Source organism: Lutjanus erythropterus, chromosome 11 (genome assembly GCF_056507025.1).
Source record: "Lutjanus erythropterus isolate fLutEry1 chromosome 11, fLutEry1.hap2, whole genome shotgun sequence".
Lineage (NCBI taxonomy): Eukaryota > Metazoa > Chordata > Actinopteri > Lutjaniformes > Lutjanidae > Lutjanus > Lutjanus erythropterus.
In genome coordinates, this window is record NC_139327.1 from 3,285,521 (window position 1) to 3,304,748 (window position 19,228).

The following is a 19,228-nucleotide window of genomic DNA, read 5'->3' on the forward strand; positions in this document are numbered from 1 at the left end:
CTACAATCTTTCCTGGAAACAGCATAAGTACCGTATTTCCTGAGGTACATGAAGTACCTCTGATTATAAATGGCTGGTCTATAGACTGCAGTAAACCTCTGACCTCCACAGCCAAGAGCAGGTGATAAAGTGAAGCTGAAACCAAGAGAGATCCACTCATGGTTCACTCTTTTCTCAACCCTAGCACTCGAAACAGAAAGGCTGGAAAAAGGCCAGTCCAGGCCCGTCCCTCTGCAGCAAATACAGCGAGAGGCTGCAAACATTTCAGACTGAGAGCAAAGTAGAGTGTACAGAGCACAGTGAAAACACACTTCTCACACATCCAAAACAAATACTGTAGAATGAAATTATGTTGAACTAATTACCCTTTCTGACTCTAGCTGAACTTAAGCAAGTTCATTGGAACTCATTCATAAAAATGATCAAACTAAATTACAAGAACTGAAGGGAATAAAAAATAAAAAAATACATTTAATACAGTCTTTCATGTACACACAAAAAAGGTCATGACAAAACTCTTGGGTAGCAGCAAGACTATTCCTAAAATGACAAGGGCAATAAAAATAAATTAAATCCAGCAGGAAATTAGATCATTGGGGAAATAAAATCACTGGGATTACACTGGAAGAACTGGGCTAATTTTAAACCATCTTTCCTATGAAGCCCAGTTTTGCAGGAGTGTGTTTCGTCGCACGGTTTAGATCCGGCACGCCAAAGCTCTGGGACGGTAGGAAAATCACACACAAATGAACATTTACATAAGGATTTGGTGAGATCTGCTTCTTTCTAAGTTGCAGTGTCTCACTGTGTACCAGAACATGCAGTCAACGGCTGAAACAGTGAGACAGAAATTCACTTTAAACAAAACTGCTGCTCATTTACCTGCAAGCTCAAAGACAGAGACAAGATTTTGGAATATAGAATCATCTCATTTGGTTTTTCCTGTCTACCTCCAGGACATGAAGTTGATTATATATTCCTCTTTTATTGCAAGTTTCATAGACTCAAAGCACAGCAAGTCCTCCCTTTATATTTATATTTCAGCACTGTTAAAAAAAATAAATAAATAAAAAAAAAAGCAAAATTTGATTTATCATGTTTTGGTGCTTGAAAACTGAATAGTTTTAATTAAATAAATTCAATTTACTTTTTGAAGGTTTCTAAAACTCAAAGATTTAAGTTTATCTGAAGAAGAAAGGTACATTATCTCAACTGTTCATCAGCCCGTGTTCCTTACTGTCTGTCAGTCATGTCTCTGAGTAACATTATACACAAGCGGGTGTGGGATGGGGGGGGGGGGGGGGGGGGGGGGGGCTTGGGTGACTAAACCTGTTTTTTGGAGGTGGTCTGTTTGTTTTTGTTTTTCTGCTTACACATTATCTTGGTTTTGGGGTGGTGATACCTTGTCTATAAATACACAAATTGTGTTAATATTTTGTGAAAGCACCAATACACATAATACTCATACAATACTGTCAGAATTAGGGATGGGTCATGATTTTCAAATATTTGAATAGTCATTAAATGATTTTTTTAAAAAGTCAAATAGTTCATGTGACTATCATTTTGTCTTTTAAAAACTATTATCCCTTGTTTGTTTCTCATATTTTACCGGCACCTGGAAATAATGTGATACTACAAGATCTCACATTATTACAGGCCTAGGTAGTACCACCGCTGGAACATCTGCAGACTCTGATGTGTTTTATTTCAGAGTGACAGGCTGCTTACTGAAGATTTACTGGCTCCAAACAGGAACTTTTTTCGGTCTGAAAAGTTGAGCCCAAAAAGTCCCAAGCCCAATAAAATTCTGTCCAAACTCGACCCAAACCTGTCCCTCATTAGCAAATTTCAGCTCAAACCCATTACAGCCTGACTTTGTTCTAAACAAGCTTCCCTCTATGTACCCAACAGCAGGGACAATACATGGGGTGAATTTGAACTGGCAACAACAAAAGTGGGGAGAAAAAAAAATTACTTCTACTACTACTACTACTACTACTACTACTACTACTAATAATAATAATAATAATAATAATAATAATAATAATAATAATGATAATAATAATAATGATAATAATTAATGTCAAAACCAACATAAGCCCATGAAATATGTGAGAAATATGACCTGACCCGACCCAAACCCATCAGGTCCCATCGGGTTCAGGCACAGATTTCAAGCTCTAGGGTTTATTCCGTAGCTTATCCTGTTGAATTTGGCACTATTGTATTGCTAATATGGCTATTCCCAGAGGCTAACTATGTAATCCTGGATGAAAGTTGTGTGAACATTGCGCCTTGTTTGAAACAACTAAATAATGAGAGTAGCTGCCCAGAAGCTGTAACTGTTTTCATGTTGCTTTTTGTGGAAGTCTGTACTACAGCATGAGCTACTTTGTTTATGTAAATGGCTCTCTGTGGTTGTACATGCAAGGAGGTGGGGTCCAATCTTTCAATAATTGTCAAATAGTGTCCAGTGAATATCAGCATTTTGGTTTGAAATGCCCATCCCTAGTCACAATATCCATAAATATCGATATCAAGGTATTTAGTGAATTTTTTTTTGATATTTTAGACTATTAATAATTTTGGCACTTCTCTACAGGCAGTTTGATGACAGCTGAATACTAATGGATTCTGTAAAGTGTCAGAGATGGCACTTATTCAAAACCAGTTGTTATAATAGGTCCAGAGATCATAACAGAAAAAGCTGGAACACTGAACTGACTTTATTTAGGTTTCATTATTTTATCCATGGCAGGTATAGAAATTAAAACTACTGCACAACAAAAGCAGCAGAGAGACAGAAGGTGAGATGAAGTGGATCTACTTTTCCATGATCTGATGGGGCTTATGAAATGATAAAAGAGTATATATTCTGAGCAGAGTGCACGTCGAAGCAGAAGCAGCAGCAGCAGCAGCAGCAGCCCGAGCCTGGTCGATAGCTCATCATTCCACATCATTTGGGACGGTAAATCTCCCTCCTGACTGAGCCGAGATTGGAGGGCAACAATGGCAGTCCTCTCAGTGAAGACGATTCAAAAGACACACAATCAGCACGCATTCAGAGAGCCATCTGAATACCTAACTCCTACTTTCACTCTGAATAGGAGCTCAAAAGGAGAGAGGAAAGTCTGGAGGAAATTTAACCGCTTGCATTTGGCGATCTGAGGCAAAATTAAGCTCAGATTCAACACTGGGTGCTGAAATCAAAGCTTCATCGCCAAAATAAACGTCCTCTTACAGCTTTAAACATTGCACTCCTCACACCCCACATGCATAACTGAACGCTGAGACACATGCCGACAGATGGCCCATTATATCTGAACGTCTCCAGAGTTTTGGAACATCACACCGCGCTGAGCAAAAAATGGAAAAACACAAATTATTCATATCAAATTCATCAGCAAATAACACACTCTTAAGGTCACCTATTGAAACTGCACTGTAAACACAGGGGGGCTGAAACCAATCAATCAATTCAAGTGTCATTTGACTTTTCAAGTCCCTTCCTGTCCCTTCCCAGCCCAGCGTTAGCTCAACTTCATGCAGTGACGTGGAAACCCAAATAAAAGATCAGGCTGCTCTCTTCCTTCAGCTCAAAGGGAGGAAGTGCGCTGATTGTTTCAGGTGGCTCGTGTGGCTTTCTGTGTGGCTCTGCTCTATTAAACCCCTACCAGAGAGCCAGCGCACTATCAGCCTGTACCGTCTGCAAAATACATAAATTATGAAAGGAAATAAAAAGATGCTCTGATAAACTGAGGTACAGCTCAGGTTGTAGATCACTGAATTGTTTATGAATTAAATTCCCCTTTTTGTGTTGTAAATTTACTGTTATATAAATATAATAAAATAGACTGACCTGCCCTGTTTGGTCTGATAATAAGCTTCACTCTCATGTCATGCAAAGAAGGCAGGTGAGTCTAATCATCTCAGTTTGAATAAATTCAAAATATCAGCCAAATGAGTCCCAGGCAAAGGTTGAACTTTCACTCAGGTCAAAGTTGAGCTACTGCGGCTACTCCCTGATTATACAGAGGATACACAAAACACTGAGCAAACACAAAGGTTTTTTGTTGTTTGAAGTGTGGTTGTATGAGCCACTTCCTCACAGTCAGTGTATTACCTACAATAGATGGCCATCGGCACGCCTCCAGTTTAGGAGAAGCAACAGGAGTACCAATGTAGGAAGCTAAGCAATGTACTGCTGTAGACAGGGTCAGCAGCAACATGTATTTTCCTGTACTTCCAGGATTTTGGGCTTTTTGTGGAATTTGGGGAAAATACCAGATTTCACAGCAGCTTTTTTAAAACATTGTGATGCATGTTGCAATGTTTTCATGCATTTTTTGCAACGCAAAAGGGAACTTCAGCAAGAGTTAGATCTGACTGGTTGAAGTGAGCCCATGTTAGATGTGACAGATGCTTCACCCAATCTCCTGCCAAGTGTTTTTACTAAAGCGCCGGCCCTTTTCTGAACAGTCTATGGGCAGTTTCCCAGATGGTTCTGTGTGAAAAAACATCTGGCAAGTCAGGTTACCAAAAAGGCTCAGGATTACAAAAATTCATTGGATATGAAGAAATGCATCTGGGAGGTATTCCACAAAGAAGTAAAATCTTTTTGCAGCTCAAACTCGTGTTCTTTTCAGAACTCGTAACAAAATAAAAATATATGTCAGCAAAAAAATATTGAGTCGGCTCATTGAGGTGCAAATGTGTGACGTTTGACCAGGGAGCTGCTATGATTCGTAGGATTCAAAGGAAGCTACAGTGATTGGTTAAATTTGTAGAAAACTTGCAGCAAGGTTGTGCAGAATTCACTGGTATTGATTGAATCTGCGTTAATTGTTGCGATCACAACTTCCTGTAGAGACTGTTTTTTAGCCACCTAAGAAAATCAGTAGGCTATCAGTGTAAGTCTATGCTGCATTTAGAGTATTTTCTCTTCTTTACTTTGCTGTCAGACAGTCATTACCAATAGGAAACCTCTATTTTATAAGCCAAATATCACTTTCTCCAAAACCACCTGACTCCTATAGCAAAATCACTAACTACCAGGAGTTGCTGGTCTTCCACTGCCTCAATCAGTTATTTTCTGTGTGTTATTGTGTGATTTCAGTGAACAGAAACAAACTAACAGATCAAGCAAATGGTAGGCTGGCAACTCCCGTGTTCTGCAAGGGAAAATGTAAGATTTGCCAAAGGAGTCTGGTGGCATTGGAAAGAGTAATATCTGGTGTATAAAAGGCTGTCTGATGGTAAGGTTAAGTCCTGAAAATATTCTAAATATAGGGACTAAATAGGGACACTTTTTTTAACACCTAAAACCTCTATTCTGATGGGAAACTGCATAAGCTAAACATCGCTCTCTCCAATCCAACCGGACTACACTGGCAAAATCAGTAATTTTACCTCACAGAACATTGGAGTTGCTGGTCCACTGCTGCATCAATCTATTAATTTGTCTGTGTTATCCAAACTACCCTAGTAGTTGGATTCACTCAAGTCTCAAAATTACACAAACAGATTAACAGATTGAGGCGACAGCACAACAACAACTCCCGTGTTCTGCGAGGTAAAATTTGCCAAAGGAGTCTGGTTGAGTGAGAGAGCAATATTTGGCTAATATGACATAAAAAGGCTATCTGATGGCAAGGTAAAGCGGTGAAACTATTCTAAACATGAAATGTGCTTTGCTGCTGACCCTGTTCACAGCAGTACATAGCTTAGCTTCCTACACTGGTACTCCTGCTGCTTCTCTAACCTGGGGGCACCGACCACCATCTACTGTAGGTAATACAGATTATGGATTAGTACTCATACAGCCTCACTTAGAAAATTTTGAACTATCCCTTTAAAGGGTTATAGAGGACAAAAGGAAAATAATCAACAGAAAAGCTCTGCAAATGACTGTGATTAAGACAAGCTGCTGTGGAGTATAATATATTTGTGATGTTGAGTCAGATCAGGTCACAGGGAAGCTGACTTTAGAAACCACTCCAGGCAGCGATGACATTGTAAAACATTAGGGTCTGTGCAGCAGTGGAACAGGGGCCGTGTTCCATCATAAACAACCTTTTTAAAGTAAGGAAAGGCTGATTTACATGAGGAAAAGTGAGCCCACACTGCAAAGTCCCGCAGTTACAGCCCACGCCTGCTCTAAGAGCCTCTCAGCAACACGACAACAGTTCGAGAAGATATGTTGTGTCATATACATTTTTAGAGCAATTTTCCTACTTTCAGAAATAGCAACAGCCATTCCATCCCCGAGACACCAGGGACGTGCTGTAATAGATGGAAAAAAGTCATTATGCAGGCAGGATTCCCCCACTCCACCCCTCTCCGACCTTCACCACCCTCGGACTGCAACCAGGGTCACAGTTTGAGGCGCTGCAGCAGAGCAGAGTTTTGATTGATAGTTTTGTTTCCAGTTGGGCAGAAATGCTCTGCCTGTTTCCCTCACTGAAACCATATCAACACTGGGTGGAAAAGCCTGTACTACACATGTTTCCACATGAAAAGAGACCACGAACTGGGCTGAGCAGAGTTCTAACAGGGGAATAAAACTGCCTAAAGCTAATGGAGCTGTCTATTAGGTGTCTATGTCTAATTTGGGTTTCAAATTAACTATCGGGGTATATGTGAGAATCAAAGGCCACTGGCATGTTAAAGGGATACCCATTGTGTTTAGTGTGCACTATATTTAGAATAGTTTCACCACTTTATCTTGTCATCAGACAGCCTTTCCAACAAGAAACCATTATAAGCCAAACATTGCTCTCGCCAACTCAACCAGACTCCATAGTCAAAATCAGTCATTTTACCTCACAGATCACAGGAGTTGCTGTACTACTGCTGCCTCGATCTCTTAGTTTGTTTGTGTTATTGCGTGATTTCAGTGTTATGACAGGTTAATTTGCATTCATTGACGTCACACAGTAACACACACAAACTAACCAATTGAGGCAGCAGTGCACAAGAAAATGACTGATTTTGCCAATGGACATTGGTTGAACGAGAGAGAGAGCAATATTTGACTTATATAACAATGTGAAAAGGCTCTCTGATGGCAAGATAAAGCAGTAAAAATATCCTAAATTTATACCATGGCCTGGGTGTATACTTGATCCTGATTGGCTGCAGGCTGTCCTGATAATATACAACCTACTAAGCAGTTGCAGTGAAACTGTCTGCTCATTACTGTGAATTAATGCAGTGGAATGAATAACTATAACAACAAGGATGCAGTCAAAGTCTCCATTAATCTTCAATATATTGCAAATACCAGGAGAACTGTGAAGAAGGTAACAAGCTCCAAGAAGTACACTGCCCCTCTGAACTTTCTGACACTTTACATCACATAAGCATCATCTCTTATGCTGTTTGACATTCAACTCGCTACTTCAGGCTGCGACGAGTCTTTCATAGTTTGATTGTAGTGATAGTAGAGATAATAGATTTTCAGAGATAGTAGTAGTCTTTCATAGTTTCATAAGTCTGACTCGCCGGATGCACACTGCGGGTATGAGCCTGTCATTGGTTGCTTGGTTTCAGTCGGCATTGTGACATCCTCTATCGAGTTTTTCAAAGTGGCCGAAAAACAAGAGCAACCTCCAAAATAGCAACCTACATGCTGAAAATGCCAAATTAGCACCTGAATCGCTAATGGTACAAATGTAAACAAGCTAACAGCTGTTAGCTCTTCTTTTGGAGTGATGTAGTGATTCTAATGTCAGAGCACGCCTCTCTTGTTCCTCGCCAACACTATTTTGCAGGGAAAATGGTGGCCTAAATGATATTTACCATCTGTCAACTGTACATAATGTTATTGACTCTAAGTCTTGCTAGCAAAATGGTTCAGAACTGATCCAAGGGCTTCAATGAGCAAATATCTCATGTTTAGGTTGTATCTAAGGTTCGTCCTATTTACTGGAATAGTGAACAATGTTTACATTGCATAGAAACCTTATGAAATGGTAATGATTTTTCCATGTATTAATCACACCCCAGGGAAATTAAGTTATGGCTTGTGAAAAACTTTTGATTTTGATTGCAAAATGATTGCAAATACAAACTTTATTTTTCTTTAGGCAGTGTCCATGGTAGCAGCAGGATAATGTCCTTCGAGGTGTGCATAATCAGGAATTATTATGTGGCTTTGTTATTGATCACTTACAGCATTCAAAGGTCTGTTATTTCTGTAAAGCGGACTGTTGTGGGGGTTTATTTTGCAATAATGACCCGCTCTCTGTACAACATCCCTTCATTAACAGACTCCATCTCGTCCATTAATTCCTGATAATGGCTAAAACATGTTTTGTTGCCGACCCTATCCACAGCAGTACATTGCTTTGCCTCTGCGCTGGCGCCCCCCTCTGCTTCTCCAAACTGGGGGCGTGTCAGCCGCTATCTACTGTGGGGAATACACTGATGATGGATAACCCCACTTCAAATAATCCAAACTATCCCTTTAATTATCTGGGTTGTACTTACAAAGGAGACACAGGCAGCTAGCAGCAGGATCCTGACCAGGAGGTCTTCAAACTGCTCCACCACCAGCTCCCACAGGGACTTCCCTGTAATAGACAAACATGCGTCACACTCCTTTCTGCATCACACTCAGATTAATGTCTGAGGACTCAAAGAGTGGCTTTATGGGATATAAATGATCTGTGAGACATATTGACATTAGATTGATAGTACTGATAAGCAGCTGTAAAGAAAGACAATTCCTGTGTTTACAGAGGAGTGTGTCCATGGGTGGAAAGCTGCAGCAGTGTACACTCCCAAAGTTTAGCCTTGGGTCTACAGAGGAGAAAAGATCCTGGCTCGAGACTCTTAATCAGGTAGTAAAGGGAGGAGGACCGCAGCTCTCTGGAAAAATCAATATTTACCTTCTTCAGCTGGGAGCTCTGTGGATGTCACACCATGGCGGTTGTAAAGGAATCGAATCAGCAAGGCCGGAGAGAGTGGGGGGGGGGGGAGAGAAAGACAAAGAGCAGTTAATACATTTTGATTAACTCAGGCTGACTTTAAGATGCACGGACACGTACAAATGGCTCTGCAGGATCGCTCTGCTCGGTTATGATAATGTGCTCAGTGCAGGAAGGTTTCAAGCTGAGGATTATTATGATCTGCTGTTGTATTGTTACGGACTTGAATAACCAATTGGAGGCTGGAAATGCTATTGAGACAAATGAGCCTTTAAGGATTCTCGACTCTGGATGTTTTTAATCCCACTTTTAGTACCTTTGGTGTAGCTTCAGGCCAACAGTATCAACTCGATTGCATAATGACCCTCTCAAACACTGTCAGCACTGATTCTGTCAGAACAAAAAGCTTCAAAACACCTCACCGAGGCCTGTGATACCAGTCTGACTGCTGATGTTCTGCTCTTGTAAAGGTTAGCTGAAGTCACTGATGGTCTGTCGGCTCACAAATGCTTTCAGATCACCTGCAAGATGAGACTCCAGAAGTGGATGGAGTGTATCCTCACATGAGGAATATCTGAATATCTCGGCTGAATCGGATCATATTTCTTTGTAGTACAAATTGTATTTTCCTATGCATGCTCAACCTTAATCTTGTAAGCTTTTATAGATCATTGATTCATCTGCCAATTATTTTCTGGATTACTTGTTTTTTCTCTAAAATGTCAGAAACTAGTTTAAAAAATGTCCATCATATATTCCCAAAGGCCATGTTGGCATATTCAGATAGCAGGTTTGTCTGACAAACTGTCCAAAACACAAAATGTTTCTCATAATATATCATGGAAGACTAAGACAACTTTTAGGGTATTTTTACATAAACAGTATATGAATTAATAATTAATAGTTAGATGATCAACAGAAAAATCGCTAAGTGAATAATCGGCTACTTGTTTCAGCTCTAAATCTCACTGGTCCCATGTTACTATGTTAGTTTAACTTTAAAGGGAAAATTCACCTCTTTTCATGTCAATGTCACCACATTGGTAGTGCCTATTCTTCCCAGAATGCATTGTGCGCGAGCTACAGCTATTACTTTGTTGGTGAAAACATAGTGTTAGGTGACATCATCTAGCTCGCCCCCTGGTTACGCAGAGATAGAGACGAAATATCCAAGCTGAAGCAGCCTGTAGTTGTTCCTTAGTACCAACTTGTGACATCACTGGATGTAGGAAGAACAACAGATTTTACAGCGGGAGAACTCAGCTTTCTCACCATCAACACCGACTGGGCAGCCACATGAAAAGTAACACATTTTCCCTTGAAAAGAAAGTGCGGTCTGATTCTGAACAGATTTTGCCTAACGGATTATTATTTGGAGGAAACGGTGACTCAAAAAGTGTGTTCTTGAACTGACACATACAGAAAACGCCTGCAACAAACCATAAAGTAAATCTGAAATGACTGGTACATCAGGCAATTAGCTGATAAATCAGAATCAGATGTCATTTTGATAATCAACTGTTTAACTAGCAAAGAAAGATAAAAATTCACTAGTTTCAGCTTCTCAGATGAGAATCTGCAGATATTTTCAGTTTTATAGCAGTAAAAACTGAATGTCTGTGATTTTTTGTCACACAAAAGCAGCTCTGAGATGATCACTTCATCATGTATTGTTAATATGTGAACAGTTCGTAATGTAACTTTAAAAATGAGACATTTCCAGACTCTTTCAAATACAGCCTGATTTCTGTCTCTTCTCCTCAACTCCTCTACAGCACCATGACTGTGTAGGGATGGTGTAGGGGTACCATGTTTTTTTCCAAGTATGGTGCTGAGACCCCAACCTAGGGTACCTAACAATCCCAGGCTGATACTGTCTTCTTCCTTCTCTTATATAATCAAATTGATAATATTCCATTTGTATGGATGCACTTTGCTTAACCATCCTTACTAAGCCATCGAAAAACATCATGTTCAAACTGTGAAACTAAGACATCACCTCCATGAAGGAAAAAATACACAGCTCACAACATGACTCAGACATGCTGCTACTTTTAATTTGAACTGTTTTACACAGAGAACAGCAGTTTTGATTGGTCAGCACCATAAAAAATTGAACTGCATTATGTGCACTCCATTGTTTACTTTTTTCTTTGTTGTGGTTGATTTTGAAGAGATATCTACTTGTTATTATTTAGACTGATATTACAACTGTGATATTATTTGCGATAGAAGAAAGGAACATTTGTACATTATTATTCTCATTTTCGTTGAAAAACACATTAAAACGATTATGGTGTGTTGTGTTTTTCAGGGATCTGCTCTAAACAAAGATGTTTTCTGAAGTCTAGAGAATGATGTGTTGGCCAGGACACCTGCAGCAACACAATATTTCATTTAAGATGGTATTTTGACACACATTTCACCTTTAACAAATATTATGCATCCTGCAATTTGAAAATGGCAGTAGACCATGTTGCTATTTCGCTAAAATTTCAACTAATTGTTCAACTCCACACATTCCACATTCCACTCAAGTCACATTTTAGCATCCCATCCAACACAGTGTCAATTTTACCTAATGCTAGTCTGCTAATATTAACAAAGAACCAGCACCAAGACACAAGCATAACTTCTGACCTCTCGTCACTGTTCTGTCTGATGCTGAGTGGTGTGAGCACAATAATCACATTCAAATCTCCAGTGGCCGAGTGCAATATCCACACTGCAAATCACAATTTTTTGAAAAAGGAAAAAATTTTGAGAAAACAGCATCACAATGTGGTACTGTAGAGATGACCTGACCTAAAAATCTTTTCCTCCACATGAAAGAAAACATGTTTGATTGGTACAAACCCAACAAATATCATCACAATAGTTTTTTTAAATTTATTTTTCAGCGAACATGAAAATGGAACTGCAAGACTGATCATTTCCACAAATCATATTGCATGTGGCAATTTCAGTCAAAATAATCATAATATGACTTTTTTTTAAGCAAATCATGCAGCCCTTGTGAGCACACATGCAAGCAACTTGATGCTGACAGAAGTCATTTATAACAAGAATTTTCTTAAAATTCCACGACACCTTTAATTGAAGAATAGCTGAAACAAAAAATAATCAATAGTTGGAGCCCTGTCTGAATGGACTCTAACAATAAAGCCAGCCTTTGTCAGCTTGTCCAGGCAGAATTGTGGTGATGTCATTGACATTCGTGCTGCAGCCTCAGTCTCCAAACTGTTGGACTTTTTCCTCAGCGATCGATGCATTATAAACCCCCCCCTTTTTTTTGCATCAGTATGTGGGTAGTCTCCCACAAAAACAGACCCAAGAATCAAAACACACTGCTGTTTTCTTTTGCATCATCTTGTCATTTTTTTCATCTGTCGTTTCTAAAGAAAAGCTGCATCTTTTTGGCATTTGGAGACAGGCTGAGCATCTTACCCAGTCTGATTTGATTACCAGAACACAACACCCACCACACATATGAGTCACTGGTGTGAGTAGAAAACACATCAGTCAGATTCTAAAAACATTCCCAATTGACAAGTACTGTTGATCAGTGTCACCACAATGAGACACAGGCATGCTTAGTCACTGCGTTTGTCAGGTCCTCATCAAGACCAACGCAAAGCTGCAGCCAGACAGGTCCAATGTAACAAACCACATCCATCACATCTGAAAAACTCAATGAGTAATAATAGCATTCATCTGATCGGCGAATTTTCTGCTCGATTTTCTGCATCTGTCTGCCATCAAAGCACTGGTTTTGTCAGGATTCCTCTCTGGAAAAGTGGCTTTCCTCATTCGAGCAGTGGAAACCTCGTGTTGCTCCGCATGTTTTGACCACACCGCGCTACACGAGTATCAAACGTGACCCTGTGGAGAGGGAGGCTGGAAAGAGGAAGGGCCATGACGCGAGTCCGCAGCCTCCTTCCAAAAACAAAAACCCTGTAGCCACTCGCTTTACACATGCCACTGGCGGAAAGAGAAATTATTTCATTTCAGGTCTTCTGGAATCATTCCCTGCCTTTAAATGTGTTTTTCTGCGGTCAAAAGAGAGCGACTTCTGCCTAATGAGACTTAAAAAGTTGTTGGATAACTTTTTACCTTTCTTAATTTGGTTTGTAATAAAACCAGGGGAAGCAAAACAGGTTGCTGTAGCGCAAACAAGCTGTTGAAGAACACTGATGTTCTTACAGGGATAAGTCTGCTTTTTTGAAGTGGGGTTGTATGAGGTACTTGCCTGGTGTCAGTGTGCCCCCAGTTTGGAGAATTGCTTACCTTCTATCATGGAAGCTAAGAAATGTACTGCTGTTGACAGGGTCAGCAACAAAAAGGTATTTTAGCCACTTAAAGGCACAGTATAAATACATATTTTTCCTTTTAGCCTGTAGTGCTAGATCCATCTAGACAGTTTTGGTGTGAATTGATACTGGCCTTAGAGATGTCTGCCTTGTCTCTGGGACTAAATGGGACTGGACTTGTAATAAAAAAAAGTATTTCCAGTAGATTCTACTGCAGGAAAGCAGCTCCTACATGAAACTGCTCACAACAAGGTCTGTGGATTATCTTGAATAACTGAGATATGATTTCTGGAAAGAGACATTGCTGTCGAATTTTTCAAATGTATTTTTTGGCACTTTAAGCATCACAGGACTAGTGCCAACTAGTTCCATTATATTGTAGAGAAAGAGGACATCTCTACAGCAGATATGTCTAAAACTAGGCAACAGTACAGGTGGATAAACAATACTATACAATCCATATAAAAATATGGATTTTTGATTTTGGGGTGAACTGTCTCTTTAAAAAAGATCCACAAAAAAAAAAAAAAAAAAAAAAAATAATAATAATATATATATATATATATATATATATATATATATATATATATATATATCAGTTTAAGTGTATGATATATTTTGAGTATTTTCACTGCTTTACCTTGCCATCAGGCAGGCTTTTATGACGGAAAACTGTCATCATAGAAGCCAAATTATCACCTTCTCAAAACCAACCAAACTCCAGAGGCAAAATCAGGAATTTCACGGTTGTTGCTTGTCTACCACTGCCTTGATCTGATACTTTGTTCATGTTATTGTGTGACTTTGGTGTTTTTTTAAAGGGTAATTTGGATTCACTCAAGCAGCACAGTAACACAAACAAACTAAAAAAACTGAGGCAGTGGTAGACCAGCAACTTCTGAGTTCTGCAGGGGTAAAATTACTGGTTTTGCTCATGGAGTTTTGTTTGGTTGGAGAGGGTGCGATATTTGGCCTATATTACAGCAGTTTCCTGTCAGAAAAGCCTGTCTGACGGCACAGTAAAGTATATTGTACACTTTGATATTTTTTTTAGGTGGTGGCTAAGACACTTTTTGTTGCCAACCCCGTCCACTGAGGTACATTGCTCAGCTTCTGTGCTGGTACTCCTCTCAGCTTCTCTAAAGTGGGTGCATGCTGACAGACATACTGTGGTTCATACACTGATTACCAATAAGTACCACTTACAACCCAATGTCAAGTAAGTCAAACCTGCACATGATCTGCTGAATATTATTAGATGTTGATAATCTGTTAGAAAACAACCTTTCTGGGACTGACCCTGGTGCTCCATGAATGACCATCCTCAGCCTGTGTAATAACAGCTGATGAGTCAGTGTGAATAGCTTTTCAAATTTGCTGTCTGGAGGGTTTTCAGAGTTCAGGTTGGACACGGTTGAACTCACGGGGGACTTTTGGCTGCACTCTGCCTGCAGCAGCAGAAATGTGGAGAAGTGGGTTCTGCTGTTTTCCATGCTCCACCAGTCTGACATAAGCCTGTTTCCCCATTACTGTGCCTCCCTGGTTGTATAATGTTTTTATGGCAGACAGGCTGGCTGCGACTCCAGAGCTGGAGACAAAGATGGACTGACTGAAAGGACAAGACAGACGACAGGGGAAAGAGAGAGAGGCAGAGGGAGGGAGGGAAAGGGCTGGAGGTGTTGAGCGGGGTTCCCCGGCTTCCCTCTGCCAAGGATTCCCTCACAGTCATCTGGGCCGTGTCAACCAGAGGCTTGCCCAGGCACATTCCTGAATACTGACTTCACCTCTCCCTCCGTGTCCCCACAGCACCTCCCTCCTCCCCCCGCCGCCGCCGCCTCTTCTCTCCCGGCCCAGACAATGAATAAAAGAGCTTGTTTACGCGCAGCAGAAAAAGCGAGCAGCGCCGAGCAGAGGGGAGACACTTCCTGGAGACAGTTGCCAACAACAGCAGGGAGCTGGTTTCTGTGTCCAGAGACAGAGCGTCAGGAAGAAAAGCAGGAAACTGGCCATCTATCTATCTGCACTGCAACCCATCTGCTGATAGAGGAGCTTTCACTGTAAGCTCCTATTTCTACACTGAAAAAATTTTTGCTGTTCTCATTAATTTAACGTAAATAAACTAGTTTTATTTCAAGTTAATTACACTTAAAATTTCTAGCATTTATTCCAAGAACTTAAACATGAGTTGTCCTAACTTTAAGTCTTTTGACTTGAAATGATGAGTTGAATGTGCTGCACAAAGTTCAATCAACTCATTAAATTAGTTTTTTTAAAGTTTACAGAAAACATATCTGAAGACTTGCTGTGCATCTCTAATACAATTTATAACACACAATATATAAATTCTGCTGCAAGGAGTCTTCAACATTAAAAAAAAAAAAAACATTGTGAAATAGCGTGGGAACATAGGAGTTATCTTCACTTTTAAACAACCACCAAGTAATTGCATGACTCAAAATCATGTTCATGGATGAGATAATATGAAAGTTTTATTTATATCACATTTGTACTGACTTCCTTCTTCATTATCTGATGTATCACATGTTTTCCTAGAAGTTACAGTAACTTGCAACTAGCCAGCAACAGGTAGCAGGAAACACACCCTTCCCTTAAATAAATTATGCATTTCGTGTATCCTCAACTTAAACCTAAATCTATAGACTTGTTTAATTATATCTGATGAAATAACGTATAAGTAGTAACTATTTTTTTACTTTTATTCTTATTTTTATTGTTATTATACTATCACTTATTTTCTGATGTTGCTGTTGTTTGTGTATTTTATTTATTATTTATTTTTCCTTCTTTACCCTTTGTTTTTTGCCTCAATATGTATGATAAATAATCTTTTTAGAAAATGGGGAAAAAATAGTATTTCTCTGCATTTGTGCATTTGAACATTGCTGGAAACATTTACAACAATGCAAGTACACAACTCAACAGAACATATCATATGTCCTGCATTTTCAGACATTTTAATGTGAAAATGTTTCATGTTATAGCTTTCAGATAAGTCATAGTTGCTTGTTTCTACAGCTAACTCTTTCTAAGTCCCACCTCTTTTTGCTCTGTGCTCCAATAACAGCAAGCAAGCTTGGTATTGGTGGATCTTACACTTACACAGAGGTTAGCTAGCTACTTAGCTAGCATTCTGACAACATTAGCTATCAGATGTTACTAGCTAGCTTAACAACTGATGCCAATTTGCTAGCTAGTTTTCTAGCATTTTGCTAAAATTAGCTGGATTTGACAGTATATGGGGCTTTTTCTCCTGGCAACACTTTTTAACCATGTTCAAAATGTGGTTTTCTTTTCAACATGGATGAGCCTAGCATGTAGCATGTCTACATACAGAAAACAGGAAAAGGACAAAGCTGACTAAGGTCCCAGACAGGACTTAGGATGGGTCAATTATGAAAACACTGTGAAGAATGATGAAGACTAGTATTGAATTGGTTAACAAAAAGTTAATAAATTACAGTAAAAGTTGAACGTCATAAATATTTGTTAATGTGACAGAGGAGTTCTTGGTTCAACTTACAACTGTACTGCACAACTTGTACAACTTATCAAGTTTATTTGATAAGAAAAGTCTTTATTTGATTTTAATCATTCCAAAATTTCCTCAACTTGTCTTTTTAAATTCAATTTAAACATTCATGAAAGCCTGGACTAACTTTTTAAGTTAAACCAAGTAGTTTATTTTTACAGTGTAGTCTGACAGAGTCCATTAACAGTGCAGATTATTGGGACCCCCATTAAACATCACATCTGAGTGTGGTTAGGTAGTATTAACAAGCTAGAGTTCAGGCCCTCCTGTGTAAACCACAAACATGAGAAAGTTTTCAGCAGTTACCATGGCGACCTGGCTCATGAAGGCTTCTTGAAAACAAGCGTTTCACGAGATAATGTGCCAGTGTCTGTCAAAATTTACCAAGAATAACTGTTATGCAATATGCGGGGCCTTGATGCAGCACGCTCTGACTGCAGGCATCAAAAACCCCACACATTGTGATGTGAACAACTAGCCTCCGCAGGCTGCTAACACACAGTTAGCATGCAGGCAAGCAGACACACCTCCAAATAATAAACAGCCAGCTGGTAAAGTGTGAGCAGAGGCAGAGTGGGTGCATGGAGGTACAGCAGCAAGTGTGCTGCTTCAGTACACTGTAGAAAATTCTGTCATTATCTCACTCACCGTCATGCCGGCTGAGGATCGGTTTAGTTTTTTAGTCCACAAAACACTGCTGGAATTTCACAGGAAAACTGTGTTGGAGAATCTCCCAAACAATGGAAGTGAATAATGAATGCGCAAATGTAAAACAACTTGAAAACAACTGGGAAAAAACATAAAATGCCTCCATAGTGCTCTAGTGTAATCCAAGTCTCCTAATGTTTTTTAGTCAACTTGGCATGTTGGGGCTTTAGGAGACTTGGATTACACCAGACAAGCAGTATGGTGGCATTTTAACTCTTAATTCTGTTGTTTTTTTACATTTGAAAACTGGCCACCATTCACTTCCATTGTTTAGGAGATTGTGCAACACTGTTTTCCTGTGAAACTGCAGCAGTGTTTCGTGGACTAAAAAACTAAACCTGACCTTCATTCAGCATGAGGGTGACTAGATAATGACTGAATTTTCATTTCTGGGTGAACTAACCCTTTAAGCCGCTTGAACACATGTGCAAGTTCAACTGAATTAAAGTTAAGTGTTTGTTTGACTGGAAATGTTTATTTGTTTTGAATTATTACAAAATTACAACTTGTTTTTTCAAATTCACTTCAAACTTTTTTTGAAGTTAGAACAAATAGTTTATTTTTACAGTGTAAGAGGTTCCAGCTCCAGGATGCCACTCATCCACTCACCATGAGAATGTAAAACAGGGCTATAAATACCATGATGAGGTGAGCCCTAATGACATACTCCACTATAGCTTCCTATATCCGCTCACTCTGCTAATGTATTCTCCCACCGGAAGAGGTCTGAATGCATTAACCATATCAAATGTGAATTATAAATGTTCCCCATTCTCCTCCCTAACCTTGTTATCTGTGCTACACAGAAGGCATCGCAGGTTATTGCAGAGGAGATGTCTGCAGTCTGACAAAGTCAATGTTTCCTTCATTTACATAAATGTCAATGGAGGGCTTCCCTCCTCTGAGGGAGTCATACGCAGCCGCGTTAAGTGGGTGAGCAGCTGCTATCTTTGGGAGCCCCGGCGACCTCTGGACAGCCACCCTGAGGATCAGATGTGGAGCAGAGGAGGAGGTGGTACCCACTAATCGCTCCTCAGCAGCAGAGTGAAGCAAGGACATGAAGACCTGACAGGCAGCTGCTCCTCACTCACTATAGGCCCAATAAAAACCTCTCATACTGGATTACAGCTCAAACACAAGAATGAGAGCTTACAGCCATGCTAGCATTTGATATTTAGCATGTTCATTAGCTTAGTTTAGTGTGTTAGCATGCTAATCAGGAGTGGAAGTAACTAATTACCAGTGGTGTAAAGAGTACTGAATATCATAACTATAATATTACTCAATTACAAGTAAAAGTAAATGTGTTAGTACAAAGTATTCTAGTATTAGTTACTTTTTAATCATTGACATTTAATGAATAATCAACAGTAGCAACCCAACTCCTGTACTGTTCACAATTAATCATCAATAATTTATAAGAATGTTTGAATACTGATTCAAGTTGTACTCAGTACTCAACTATGATTTTAAAAGTAACTAAGTAGACTACATCTTGTAATGCATGTTTAATTGTAAGTAAAAGTCCAGACTTGAAAATCTACTCATAAAAGTACAAGTACCCAAAAGAACTACTTAATTACAGTTATATGAATATTTGGAATTAGTTACTTCCACCCCTGCTAATTACAGAGTAACAAATATTCTCAGTAGTTTCAGTAGAACCCACCAGGGCAGGTTCTAGCACAAATATTTTAATATTCCAAGTATTCTATCTATAACACATT

General features: G+C 39.5%; 1 protein-coding gene across 1 annotated transcript in view; it reads right to left on the minus strand.

Annotated features, from left to right (window-relative positions):
- atp2a3 (ATPase sarcoplasmic/endoplasmic reticulum Ca2+ transporting 3) overlaps window positions 1-19,228 on the minus strand; it is an 89,957-nt gene that overhangs the window by 53,152 nt on the left and 17,577 nt on the right. The window contains exons 2-3 of the mRNA XM_084730470.1: window positions 8,895-8,912; window positions 8,494-8,576 (exon numbers count right to left, since the gene is read on the minus strand). Coding sequence (XP_084586596.1) covers window positions 8,494-8,576; window positions 8,895-8,912 — 101 coding nt within the window. The remainder of the gene's footprint in view (window positions 1-8,493; window positions 8,577-8,894; window positions 8,913-19,228) is intronic.